Below are 12,567 nucleotides of genomic sequence, written 5' to 3' on the forward strand. Positions count from 1 at the left end.
ACCAAAAGGCCTAAAACAAAATTTAGGGGGTAGAGTTGCTCAATTATGCAGAAAAATCTGCATAATTCGCGCTTGGGCGCCCCTAAAGGGTGCTTGGGCGCCATTTTCTGCTGTCATGTTTGTTTTTTACAGTTTGGGAGGTTCCGGACGTCCGTTTTGGACGTTCTTTAGGTCGTTCTGGGGGTTTTTGACCCTTCCGGAACCATTGGTGAGGGTTTCCAAGCTATTTGAATTACCTAAGTATTGGTAATTTAAGATTATAAGGATATTTGTATTAATAAGTGATGTTTTTTCTGAAAATATGAAATTCTTGTTTTCTCTTCCTTTCTTGTGTGATGATCTAGGTATCTTTTCTTGTTTATTTTGTATGATTACTTCCAGTATTATGAGATTGATTCATGCTTAATTCTGTAAGAAACTAAACTAATATAAAACATTCATGGTATGAAATCAAAAGTATGAAAGTAAGTAAAGTTAGTGTGGAATGTAATGTGATTTAAGTACATCTCTAGGTGAGATCAAATTAAGTATGAAAATGAATATAGGAAGCTCAATCTTGGGTGTCTCCATTTTATATGGGCCAAGAAGGAGTGATTCAAGTTAAGTTCTAGAATGAATATAGGTAGTTCAATCTTGGGGGTTGCCCTTAATGCTCTATGACTATATGTAGAGCTTTTACATTTCATTTTGGATGACTGTATTATATATACTTCATCTGACTCTACTCTTGACTGCTTTACTTTAGGTTTAAACCCTTAAATCGTCCCTATTTTTGGGTCTGATTCCCAATTTCATCCCTCAATTATTAAAACTCCCAATTTGGTCCTCATAAGAGCCAATTTGAATGAAATTGACCCTTTCCGTTAAATAATCTTAACAGNGTCAAATATTTTGCCAGTACAGTAAATGAGGTGTTATGTTATGCACATGTGTCATGCAACGTGTCATTGATCTGATGAAATGAAACATGAATTTTTTAAAAAATTAAAAATTAAATTACTTTTTAGACAGTTTAAAATGAACTCAAATATGAGATTCATATTGCCTTTTTCAGAGGATCTGGGTTTTCGATAGGGGAAAGNGTGAAAACTGAAGAAGCAAAAATCAAAGAGCNGATTGGTCTGTGTTCGTCGTTGACGAAGATTGGGAAGCTTCTGAAATTTCGAATCATCCCTTGACGAAGCCATCCACTCTCATCATGCAAGTCCCAGATCCAGGACCAAGACCAGGACCAGACCCAAACTGCTCCTGAAATCTGTTGAACAGACTCTTCAGATGCAAATCCATTGTCTCCCCAAATGCTCAGATTCTTTTCCCTTTTATGCCCACTATTCACTCTAGTGAAACTAAATCAGTCAACTTTCAGCACTTGAAATTAGACAATGGTTCTGATTTCATTTTCAAAACGAAAACAAGTGAAATACAGCAATTCTAAAACAGAGAGCCCAGGTTAGACACGCCCCAAATTGATAAGCATAAAAGGAATTGGAAACCTAAAAATGTGAGAGTTGGAAGAAAGGTGTTTTTACATCAAGGGAGCAGCCCATGGTGGTGACAACTGCAGCTGTGAGACATAAACGACCTGATAAGGGGTATCTGCTTCTACCATTCTTCAACAGTTTGAGTCATTGTTGAACTCCCTAATTTCTGGTTACAAAGAACTGGGTAAAGGGATGATTTTCACAAGCTTCTGAAAATTCGAAATTTCTCGCGAATGACTTTACCCAGTTCTTCAACATTGGGAAGCTTCTGAAATTATCTAACTTCGCGATTGTCTTCGAAACTCCAATTACAAACCTTCAATGCCCTAATACACTCTGTATCCTCTCTCGCGATAGATGAACGATGCACTCTCCTCTATCAATTTCGCTCCAAAGTGATGCAAAGTGAAATCCCCAATTTCGCTCCAAAGTGAAATACCTAAATCCCTAATCTGATTTACAGTATAATTTAATTTTTAATTTTTGAAAAAATCCATGTTTCATTTCATCAGATCAATGACACGTTGCATGACACCTGTGCATAACATAACACCTCATTTACTGTACTGGCAAAATATTTGACGCTGTTAAGATTATTTAACGGAAAGGGTCAATTTCATTCAAATTGACTCTTATGAGGACTAAATTGGGAGTTTTAATAATTGAGGGATGAAATTGGGAATCAGACCCAAAAATAGGGACGATTTAAGGGTTTAAACCTTTACTTTATTACATATGATGCATTCCACTCAATATGATTTATACATATATTTTTGGGATGTTACAAAATACATTTGATAAAATTCTTAACAAAATACATTTGATAAAATTCTTTCTGCATTCATTTTTAATTTATTATCCCAAATTAATGATTTAATAAAATTCTTTCTGCATTCATTTTTAATTTATTATCCCAAAATTAATGATTTAATGTGCAACATAGTTTTAATTATAACGTGTCCTTGTTTTTCTAGAGTATTCTTTTATATATAAAATATAAAACTGCATTTATTAACTCGCTCTTCAGTTAATGTTTTGTTGAAATTGTAAAACTGTTTTACTAAATATGCAAAATTATGTATATGTAATATATTGATTTTCTTAAATTTTATATAGAAATATTAAATTACTTATAATTTTAGTACTTTCTAACATTTTTATTTTTGGTTGCAGATCAGGCCACAATACCCAAGAATCATAATTTTAAGGATTCCTATACTTTATGCTACGTAGTCCGTGTACAAAACCACGTGAGTTGAACTGCCTCTGCACGCAACCCAGAAAGCGCGTTCCGCGTTTGCCTAAAATTTTCAAAATATATTAATTACGTTAATTGATTCATTGTCCAGAAATATTACCAGTGACAGTTCCACCGTTAATATTTAATAAAAAGTGCTTATGGGGAAAGGAAGAGAAGGCAGGCAAACGGCGTGACTTTTCCATGTTTGCCTTTTTTCTGTGAATGGACACTTTGCGAAGGCCACCAAAGCAATATTCAAAACGGTACCGTTTGAAAAAATGTTGAAGAAAACCCAAAAAAACACATCCAGCCAGCGTCACAAAGCGAAAAGGATCATCATTCATATCTTCGTAAAAACAACATCATCCTTATCCACACACACGTACAGTAACAGATCAGAAGTACTAACTAGAAACTTACAAGGAAATGTAAAAGTAAAAGGCAGAGAAAGATAAGGAGATTGAGATTTAGATCCGTTGAGCTAGCCGGTTTGGATGTGAACGCCGATGGCAATGAGGAAGATGGTGATGAGGCCGAAGTAGATGATGGCGTGAACTAAAATGGAGGCTCCACTGGTTTGCATGTTGCCAAACTCCGCGATTCTTCCCCTGGATGGTATCTGGAAGAGAAGGCCTGGGCTTAAGAGCACGAACAGCACCACTGCGATCACCACCGGACCCCAATCAGCCATTTTCACCCCTCTGTTTGGGTGGCAGGAAGAAGAGTTTGGAAGTGGAAGAGATTTCTACGTTTGATTTCAGGTTTGGGGCTTTTAGCTGTGGGCAACACAAGTAGACAAAACTCACACCACACACCCAACCAAACGGATCCTTCGCTTTCCCTGTCACTCTTCGTCTTATAACTCATTTCAACGGCTCTGATCAATTCCCATTCATCTTAACGATTTTCATCCTAATAACTTTTTTAAATATTATATAACTTCCATTATAATAGTAATTTAAAACTTGGCGATAAGATAATATCTTAAAATCTTTAGTGTATCATTTCCCAAAAAAATAGTTTTAAAATGATTTTTTTGGACCACTTTTTTCACAACGTTTCAAAAGAAATTAAATGATTTTTTTTTTAAACGTATACTATGAAACATTAAATGGGTCTTATAAAATACTTTTATTAAATTTTGAAAAATAAAAGCTATCTTTAAGTTTTTGTCACATATAAATTCGTTCGTATAACACGCGTAAAATTTTAGACTTTGAAAACATTTTTTCTCAGTATAGAAAACTACCTTATGTTAAAGTTAATGGGAATGGAATTAAGATTGGATTTAGGTTTCTCAATAATTTTTCAAGGTCTTTTTAATAGTTTTAATAAATAATTAATTTTATTTATTAGTTAGATTTAAACAAATAGTAGAGAGAGAGAGAGTTACTCAGCGGTATTAATATGTAAACTGCTACATGGTCAATCTAGTGCTATCCTTCACTCTCATATGGGTTATGGAGGCTTTTACTTCCTACACCCCCACAAGTTTTTTAATATGCTCAATAATTTACACTCATTTAATCACAATAAACTATTATGCACATTGAAAACTTCTTAATTCTTATAATAACTATTTAATAATTATATTAACAATAATTTTGCTATTAATTAACGGCGTAATTTTTTATAGTAACGATGAAACACTCAGGTTTCTTCCGACAGTTTTTTTTTTTTTTTTGTTTTTATGCCAAAAAAAAAAAGAAAACAGACACGTTTGCATCAAACTTTGAAGATTTTTTTTAGCTACAGTACCAGCTGGTTCCATTATTGTGCTTATTTTGTTAGGTAAACCTTTCGATTAATTGAAGAGGTTACAGCATGAAATAGCTCCACCAACGGCTCAAATTGTTTCAAGTTTGCAGGTGAATGATTATAACTACGACTTTTAAAGAAGCAAAGTTTGCAATTCGATCATCGTTATTACCTCTAAATATATTGTATTGTCCCTTAATATTTACGAAACTTCTACGAATGATATCAACACCCTATAAAAAAAAAATATTGATGTTAGCATGTATTTAGAAGAAGTCTTAAATAATATCAGTAGCTTAATCTTAATATAGGCATGACAGTGATTTTTTTTTTTTTTTTTTTATGTAATGAAATATAGATGATTGCATTTAACTAGTTTAAAATATTGTTTCGATCTTATACGTACACGCAAGTTATATTTATTTATACAGTGATTTATTTATTTTTAAATTATTAATATTTAGGATTTTAAAAAATTGGCAGGTAATTGTAAATATATTTTAATAAATTTATTTTAAATATAAATTATATTTCTAAGATCATACTTCCATTCTCTATTTTCTTAAGGTTTAAATTTTATTGAATGTTTGGCTCTAACTCCTCATTCTGAATTGACACGTGTCGAATTTACCGCACTTGCTGTTCCCACGAGAATTGGCTCCGTTGGAATCGGCGTCAAGTTCTCCTCTCCCACCACCCCGTCTTTTTTCTTCAGCTACCTGCCCAACCACAATGTTCCTTCTCAATCTCCGTTTCTTCACCGGCTGGTCACCGGGAACATACTTCATTTTCCGACCGTCTCTACCCCCTTCTGTCCAGATTCTTTCGCCCTCCTTTCTCACCAACACTCTTCTCTTTCCGGTTACTTTCTTTTCTTCGCAATTTCGTTACTCGCTTTTCAATTTCCATTGTCATCACATTTGATCTGAATTTGAGCGGTTACAGGTAGCGTTCGGGAAAGATGTCAATTCAAAGTGTTTCTTCTCGACGGGGGGGTTCGTTGACGAACAGCCCCTCGCAGAACAAGAAGAAAGCCTCTGAGTATTCGTCGCTTGACCATACTCCTCGTAAAACGTTCCCGTCACCGCGCACCGTGTACTTCCTCCTTCTCATTTTTTTCACATGCTTTTTTTCTTTTGATTGAATTCTCCTACCTATAAACTAAAATCGTATATTCGACCCGAGTTTTTTAAATAATTTTAAGAGCTTTTTTTTATCTGAAAATGTTCTTAAATATTATAATTGATTACTTAATTTATCGTAGTTAAATTGTGATCAATTTTAGTTGATAATAAAAGTGTCTTAAATTTGTAAGCTCTTCACAATTAGTATCTCATTTGCTTTAAAACAAAATGAATCCTAAATATAAAACTAAGTCACTAATAGTTTCTTTATTGTGAAAAAGAAAAATGACATTTTTACATAAATTGTTTACATTGGGTTGATACTATTTTTTTTTTTTAAATATAAAATTTTATTCTTTTGTTATTATTTTATCTCTTCACAATGTGTAGCAAATAAATGTAAATATGATATCATTTTATCATTATTTTATGAAAAATATAATAGTCTCTCATTTAATTATAAATACTTTAATTTCAGTAAAAGAAATTATTAATGAAAATACGTTACGGATTATGTTTTATAAAAAAGGTCAAATATAACTTCTAATCATCTTATAAATGAAAATGAAAAAGACATTTTAATAAATTATGTATTTATTTATTTTTAAATCAATTCTCTATTATTTTTAAAAATTGATTAATTATTAGAAAGAGCTCTGTTTCATAATATAAATTCTAGCATAGATTTAAAATTTAACTTGTGTATTAAAATGCTTTTGTCATAATACGATTAATGTATTTAAAATCTTTGTTTATTTTAATTTAAGTTGTACAAAATGAGTATTTAATCTGGGTGTTGCAGGAGCTAATGCTATTCCAAAGAAGAGTTGAAATTGAAAAATTATAATAAATAGAATTCCCATTGGTGTTCCTGTGAATTGTCACTTTCACTTTATGGAAACACGTATTCTCACGTTTAGCTAATTGATGCATCATAGAGGGGTTTATTAATTAAGCATTCACAGAGCATCAGTTCAAGGCTCTCAAATTAGATTGATTTATAATTTTAAACGAATGTGATGTCTTCGTTCTGGGAAATGTAAGAAAAGATGAGTCAGATAATGATTATTATGGTTTTATCATTTAAATCATGTGATGATGATGATGATGCCATTGTTTTGTACTTGGAATTGGAGCAGGGGAGAGCGAACTGTGAAATCATTGCGGCTTTCAAAGGCATTGACTGTTCCTGAAACAACCACCGTCTATGAAGCTTGCCGTAGGATGGCTGCTCGCAAAGTAGATGCTCTACTACTAACAGATTCTAATGCTTTGCTCTGTGGAATCCTCACAGACAAGGTAAATCTTGGACTTCTTTTTGTGACACCCACTAAAAAGAAAAATAAATACTGGGACTTTTGTTTTACATTATAATTTTGTGGTTAAAGGATGTAACAACAAGAGTCATTGCTCGTGAGGTTAATCTCGAAGAAACAACCGTTTCCAAGGTTATGACAAGGAATCCAGTATTTGTCCTTTCCGACACTCTTGCTGTGGAAGCCCTCCAAAAAATGGTGCAAGGTTGGTAGAATACGGAGAGAGGCAGCACACACCGTTTTCAAGTTAATGGTGCTTTTTGAATAAATACAAGGATGATTTATTTTTTCAGGGAGGTTCAGACATTTACCTGTGGTGGAGAACGGAGAAGTTGTTGCCATACTTGACATAGCGAAGTGTTTGTATGATGCCATTGCCCGTATGGAAAGGGCAGCAGAGAAAGGAAGGGCAATTGCGGCTGCTGTTGAAGGTATCGAAAAACACTGGGGAACACCTACGTCTGGTTTGTACAGTATTTTCTTTTTTTCATGGCTACTTTTTTTTTAGTTAATCATCATTCGACACTATAGTTAGGTTGCCAGTTTCTTTAGGCCTGATTTTGTTTCAAGCTAATTTGGCCTTTGTGCAGGCACCAATTCGACGTTTTTTGAGACACTTCGCGAGCAGATATTCAAGCCTTCTTTGTCTACTATCATTCCTGAGAATTCAAAGTAGGTAATAATTTCATTTGTTTTAGCTGACAAAAAGTTTCTGGGATTTAATTTGCTTGCATGCTGTAATTATTATACCAAGATAATTGAGCAGAAACTGGCACTTTCCAGGGTTGTTACAGTTTCACCAACAGACTCGGTTTTGGCGGCAACAAAGAAGATGCTTGAACTTCGTGCAAGTTGTGCAGTTGTGACCGTTAATGACAAACCTTGTGGTATCCTTACGTAAGTGTGTTGCTATTGACATTGCCACCCCTCCTATTTTTCTGAAAAGTTACTTTTACCTCCTACATTCGAAAGTTAATTTTTTTGGTAAACAGGTATCATCAGTATTTTTTTTTTAATTTACTACTTTCCCTACACAAATTTCAGTTCAAAGGATATCTTGATGCGGGTGATAGCACAAAGTCTTCCTCCAGCCTTTACTCTTGTTGAGAAGGTACCACTACAACTAGAACTAGTGATGTTCAGGACCACATTTTCCTGCATGTTTTAGAAGAAGTTTTTCAGAGCTTTCGTCCCGTTATCGTTTCTTGTCCCTTTTTTTTCTGACCTACAGTCAATCAACGTACAGGTCATGACTCCAAGTCCAGAATGTGCAATAATTGATACACCAATAGTCGATGCACTTCACACTATGCATGATGGGAAATTTTTGCATCTTCCCGTTATTGATAGAGGTAATATAAATTGTATATGAGATGGGTAACTGGTTCCTACATCAATAATTTTCTGATTTGGATGGTTGAAAACAGATGGTACTGTTGTTGCTACGGTTGATGTAATTCATATAACTCACGCGGCTGTAGCGACAGCTAGTCAGGTATGCTTTCTATAACTGTGTAAACCTACTGCTGATGATTGCATTAAACCTCTATTGAATCCTTGTTGAAATGGGGTAATTGACTGTTTATTTGTAAGTTATAGCAAATTATTCTCAGCAAAACTAGTTACTTTTCTTCACCTTAAAAACTAAATGCAGGTTTCATATATGAATTGATATCTGAATATGTATGCAATTTATTGATGAGTGGGTCTAAAGTCAGCATTTTGGTTTTAAACTTGGGAGAAAATTGCCACCCGCTTTTCTCTTTACCCATTTGCTTAAGCCTCTTGTCTTGGATATATAAGAATATGAAATCTTGATAATTCATTATTATCGAAAGGTTAACCGTTGTTAACTATTTTTCTTTTTATGAATGTTCATAAAGCATGGAACTGGCTACTAAGAACAGAAAAGGAGGTGGCATATCATGCTAGTAAATTTAATGAAAATATTATCCTCGAATAGAAAGCCAAAAAAAATCATAGAGCACTTCGTTCCTTTCATTTTCTCGGCTTCAACCTCCACATGCTCTAAGACGTAGGCGTAGCATACAACATAGTGAACAGAGTTGGGCTAAAAAATAAAATATGATGAAAAGAATTGTAAAATTTTATACCATCCTTACCATAATCAACGTGAGCAGACTCGTTAACGCAAAAACGTGTGCCTTAGTCAGGTTGATTAGCGTCGTATACATAGTTTACTGATGTTGAGATATGCGTTAACTTTCTCTCTCTTTCGCATGTCATGAAATTGAATATTTCGAATCACCAAGAGTCAAGCATTATGGAGAAGTAATCCTTATATAAAATTGCATACATGTTTTTACACTTACTGTCATTCTTTCTGTGTTGATTTATCCTATCGATGCATCGAAGATTTCTTTTACCCTTACAATTTGGCAATTTGCTATCAATGGTAGCTTTAGTCCCATGAATGGAAGTATCAGGGTTTAATTTTTCCTACCTCTTGTTGCAACACTATTTTAATCTGCAAATATTAATTATTAGTTTAGTTTTTATTAGTAGAGTACTCAAACTGATGGCCTACCTCTCCAACCACCTTTCCACCTATCTTCTACTTTCAATATGTCGCTCCCAGGACAAAGAAAATGTTCAACTGTTTTCTCCAACTGGATATTATTCTAAAGTTGTTTTTTTCACTTCCCGGATTTGGAGCACTGCTGATGTTAATGTTGAATATAGGATACCGAAATTCAATTTTTTTAGCTTCCGTGATTTTTTTCCGCTAAACATTTATAATGATGGTAACATTTTATCCACTGATTAGGTCGGAAACAGTGCTGGTTTTAATAATGAAGCAGCCAACTCCATGATACAAAAATTTTGGGATTCGGCCATGGCCTTAGTTCCAAATGGGGAGGACGACGATTCCCAAAGGTTAATATATTTTTCAATTTTTTCAAATATGCATCCCTGTTGCCAGGAAAAGTTATTTTCAAAATTTTAATTTAATTACATGTTATTATTGACATGGCAGCGAAACTTCCTTGAAAATGATTCCTGAGGGAGGAGAATTAGGGAGAAACCTTTCGTATCTTGGGTCAAGCATGCCGAATGCATTTTCCTTCAAATTACAAGACAGGAAGGGTAGATTGCATAGATTCACATGCGGTATGTCAACTATTCCATGTTTCCATCTTTAGACTAGCAAATTTTCGTTAACAACCATATCATAATTTCACTTGATAATAGAATATTGTACTTGATTTAGTCCGCAAGCAATTTGATAAAAAAAAAAGTTATTTAAAATTTAAATTGGTAGTATAATGGTGACATATAATGGATTGATTGGCAAAATATCATAATTTTTAGTAGTCTCAGTTGAATGAGACTGGTTTACATGTCTTCAGTCAATTGATGCCTAAATCTGCATTTTTAGTTTTAGTTTTGAGTAAGGTTTAGCTCTGCATAGTGTACAGCCCATGTAATTTAGAGAGGGGATCCTGCCTTACTAATATTGATGAGTAAAATATAGAAAGAGGAGAAATAAATGGTGGTGAGACGTGTGAAACTTCTGTAGTTCAACATTGATGTCTTAGGACTGTGGTACTGATATGCAAAGACGTATACTTGAATTTTTTTTTTTTGACGAAATAAATAATAATGCATTTTGGTGAAACGCGTCTTCTTTCCTTTTATTATAATTTTCTTAAAGCGGAGAAAGGTAGAAGGTAAGATGTGTAATCTGTAACCACAAGAAACTTGTGTATTGCCTGAAGAAACTCTGTTTCAACTCACGTTAATTATGCATTACGTAAAAAGATATCAGTTCAGTGGTTTGTGTGCTTCGTGCATGTTCAGATACTCGGAGCTTGACAGAGGTAATAACTTGCATCATTCATAGAGTCGGTGATGAAATTGACCCCACGAACCTGCCCCAAATTTTGGTAAGTTTCAAAATGTTATATTTATATTCTTCGGTCTGTCTTTTCTTCTTTTCTTAATGCAAGCTCGTCGATTTGTTTGTAGTACGAAGATGAAGAAAATGATAAAGTTGTACTGGCTTCGGACAGTGATCTTGCCGCAGCTGTAGACCACGCAAAGGCGGTTGGTTTGAAGGTATGGTTGAATGGAATTTGGAGAGAGGAAAGGGCTAATGATATATTGAAGAAAATTTGAATTTAGAGCAAGATAGGTTAATTAGTCCTTTTCCTTATCTTATATGAGTTCACAAATGTTAAAATGGAATAACATCATCGAAAATGTTTATGGCTGTATGGATCAATAATCAATTGTCTTACAAAATAAAAGAACTTTAAAATGTGGATAGAATATAAAATGCATGCCTCACACAGTACATCTACCGCTCTTTTTGAAATTTGATGTAATTGAGATCAAAAAAGGTTAAAAGAATTTAACTTTAATTTTCATAGTTGGTATGAAAATTTGCATTCTCGGATCTCGTATTCCATCACATGATAACTTGTCAGACCTTTCTTAGTCTAACAACACTAAGGAAATTAGTCTCAGATTCTGTGGACGGGAAAGACAGATGTCAGGATCAATAAAACGGTCACTTTGCTTTAAATTTGTTTCATTTGTAACTCATGAGTTTATGAATTTTGTAGGGATTGAGATTGCATTTAGACTACTCAGGAACACGGGGTTATGGAAACGATTCAAGTTCAGTGAGTTTGAAATATGGTAATTCAGAATCATGGGCAACAGCATACAGCACCTTTGCTGCTGGAGCTGCAATTGTTGCTGCGTTGGGCCTAATGGCGTTTGTGAGGAGAAGTCAATAATAGGAAGAAGCAGCTTTTGTCGGGGGTAGAGGCCACAAATGAAGTGAGTTGGAACTTTGGAGGGGGCATACTTTTAGCACTTGCCAATCTCCAATCTCTATAAGTTCTGGCATTTTGTATTCGTATTCAAATGTTATACGAGAAAGAGAGGAAAAGCATTTTATTTCACTTCATCATCTCCTACACTTGTATTTTGGTATGTCCAGCAGTCTTACATAGCTTAAGAGTTGAAGTCAGAGACAATTTAGACACATCTTCTTTGAATGTTTCAAGATGTTTTTTAAGAACAAAACCACGATGAAGTCTTGGAAGCTGAAGTGAAGTACAACTTAGAAACACCTTCATCAATCAACTCTATGACACGTCTGTAAGGATAAAACTGTGGCAGAAATATAGTTTTCAAAAAAGAACAATACTTTAGATATAGTTATTGACCGATCTAAAGTCGGAACACTGTAAATTTGTGATATACAGATTTCCATATCTCATCATCTGTCCGATAATTTACTGTTTCCTTTATCACATGTTAATAAATCAGAAATTGGACTTGAGTTCATAACAAACAATTATTTCGCTTTGCAATTTACAATTTGGTAAATGTTTATTGTATGCTGGAAGGTGTAGGTTTAGTGTATGCCACGTATTGGTGTATGCTTAACATTTTTCTTAGTAATATTAAAGTTGATACAAAATGTTAGTATAATCTGTTTTAGATTCAATATGCATGCTTCTGGTCCCTAAAATTTATTTGAAATGTGCTTTTCCAAATCCCAATTCATCATGGGTTGAATATTTAATCTCAATATCATATCCATATTAAATTTTTTGCATAATTTAATTTATTTTCGTATCACTTGGAAATAATATTAAAAGTGACAAAAT

The 12,567-nt window shown here is 33.8% G+C and overlaps 2 protein-coding genes across 4 annotated transcripts; one reads left to right on the plus strand and one right to left on the minus strand.

The window, feature by feature from the left end:
• Positions 1 to 3,037: 3,037 nt before the first annotated feature.
• Positions 3,038 to 3,568, minus strand: LOC106767564. Its single transcript, XM_014652486.2, has one exon. It carries the CDS (start codon positions 3,410 to 3,412, stop codon positions 3,203 to 3,205), a length of 210 nt encoding a protein of 69 aa, XP_014507972.1. The 5' UTR covers positions 3,413 to 3,568; the 3' UTR covers positions 3,038 to 3,202.
• A 1,412-nt stretch (positions 3,569 to 4,980) lies between these two features.
• On the plus strand, positions 4,981 to 12,352 carry LOC106766661 (CBS domain-containing protein CBSCBSPB1). 3 transcript variants are annotated; one of them, XM_014651375.2, is made up of 15 exons: positions 4,981 to 5,340; positions 5,425 to 5,574; positions 6,743 to 6,902; positions 6,992 to 7,124; positions 7,213 to 7,383; positions 7,510 to 7,591; positions 7,703 to 7,816; positions 7,964 to 8,030; positions 8,166 to 8,271; positions 8,347 to 8,414; positions 9,708 to 9,817; positions 9,918 to 10,051; positions 10,742 to 10,827; positions 10,910 to 10,999; positions 11,509 to 12,352. In XM_014651375.2, exons 2-15 carry the CDS (start codon positions 5,441 to 5,443, stop codon positions 11,683 to 11,685), a joined length of 1,632 nt encoding a protein of 543 aa, XP_014506861.1. In that variant the 5' UTR covers positions 4,981 to 5,340; positions 5,425 to 5,440; the 3' UTR covers positions 11,686 to 12,352. The 3 variants fall into 3 exon arrangements, with proteins under 3 accessions (XP_014506861.1, XP_022640050.1, XP_022640051.1); XM_022784329.1 differs by having other exon boundaries at positions 7,213 to 7,350; XM_022784330.1 differs by lacking the exons at positions 4,981 to 5,340; positions 5,425 to 5,574 and adding an exon at positions 6,349 to 6,642.
• The last annotated feature ends 215 nt before the right edge of the window (positions 12,353 to 12,567 follow it).

This window comes from Vigna radiata, chromosome 7 (assembly GCF_000741045.1).
Source record: "Vigna radiata var. radiata cultivar VC1973A chromosome 7, Vradiata_ver6, whole genome shotgun sequence".
NCBI classification, from domain to species: Eukaryota; Viridiplantae; Streptophyta; class Magnoliopsida; order Fabales; family Fabaceae; genus Vigna; species Vigna radiata.

Bases quoted from the DNA above. Each gene is read 5' to 3' on its own strand.
- LOC106767564 (XM_014652486.2), bottom strand. From the start codon at position 3,412: ATGGCTGATTGGGGTCCGGTGGTGATCGCAGTGGTGCTGTTCGTGCTC.
- LOC106766661 (XM_014651375.2), top strand. From the start codon at position 5,441: ATGTCAATTCAAAGTGTTTCTTCTCGACGGGGGGGTTCGTTGACGAAC. The intron at 6,903-6,991 runs GTAAATCTTGGA...TTGTGGTTAAAG, and splicing joins GTGGAATCCTCACAGACAAG to GATGTAACAACAAGAGTCAT. The intron at 8,031-8,165 runs GTACCACTACAA...ATCAACGTACAG, and splicing joins CCTTTACTCTTGTTGAGAAG to GTCATGACTCCAAGTCCAGA.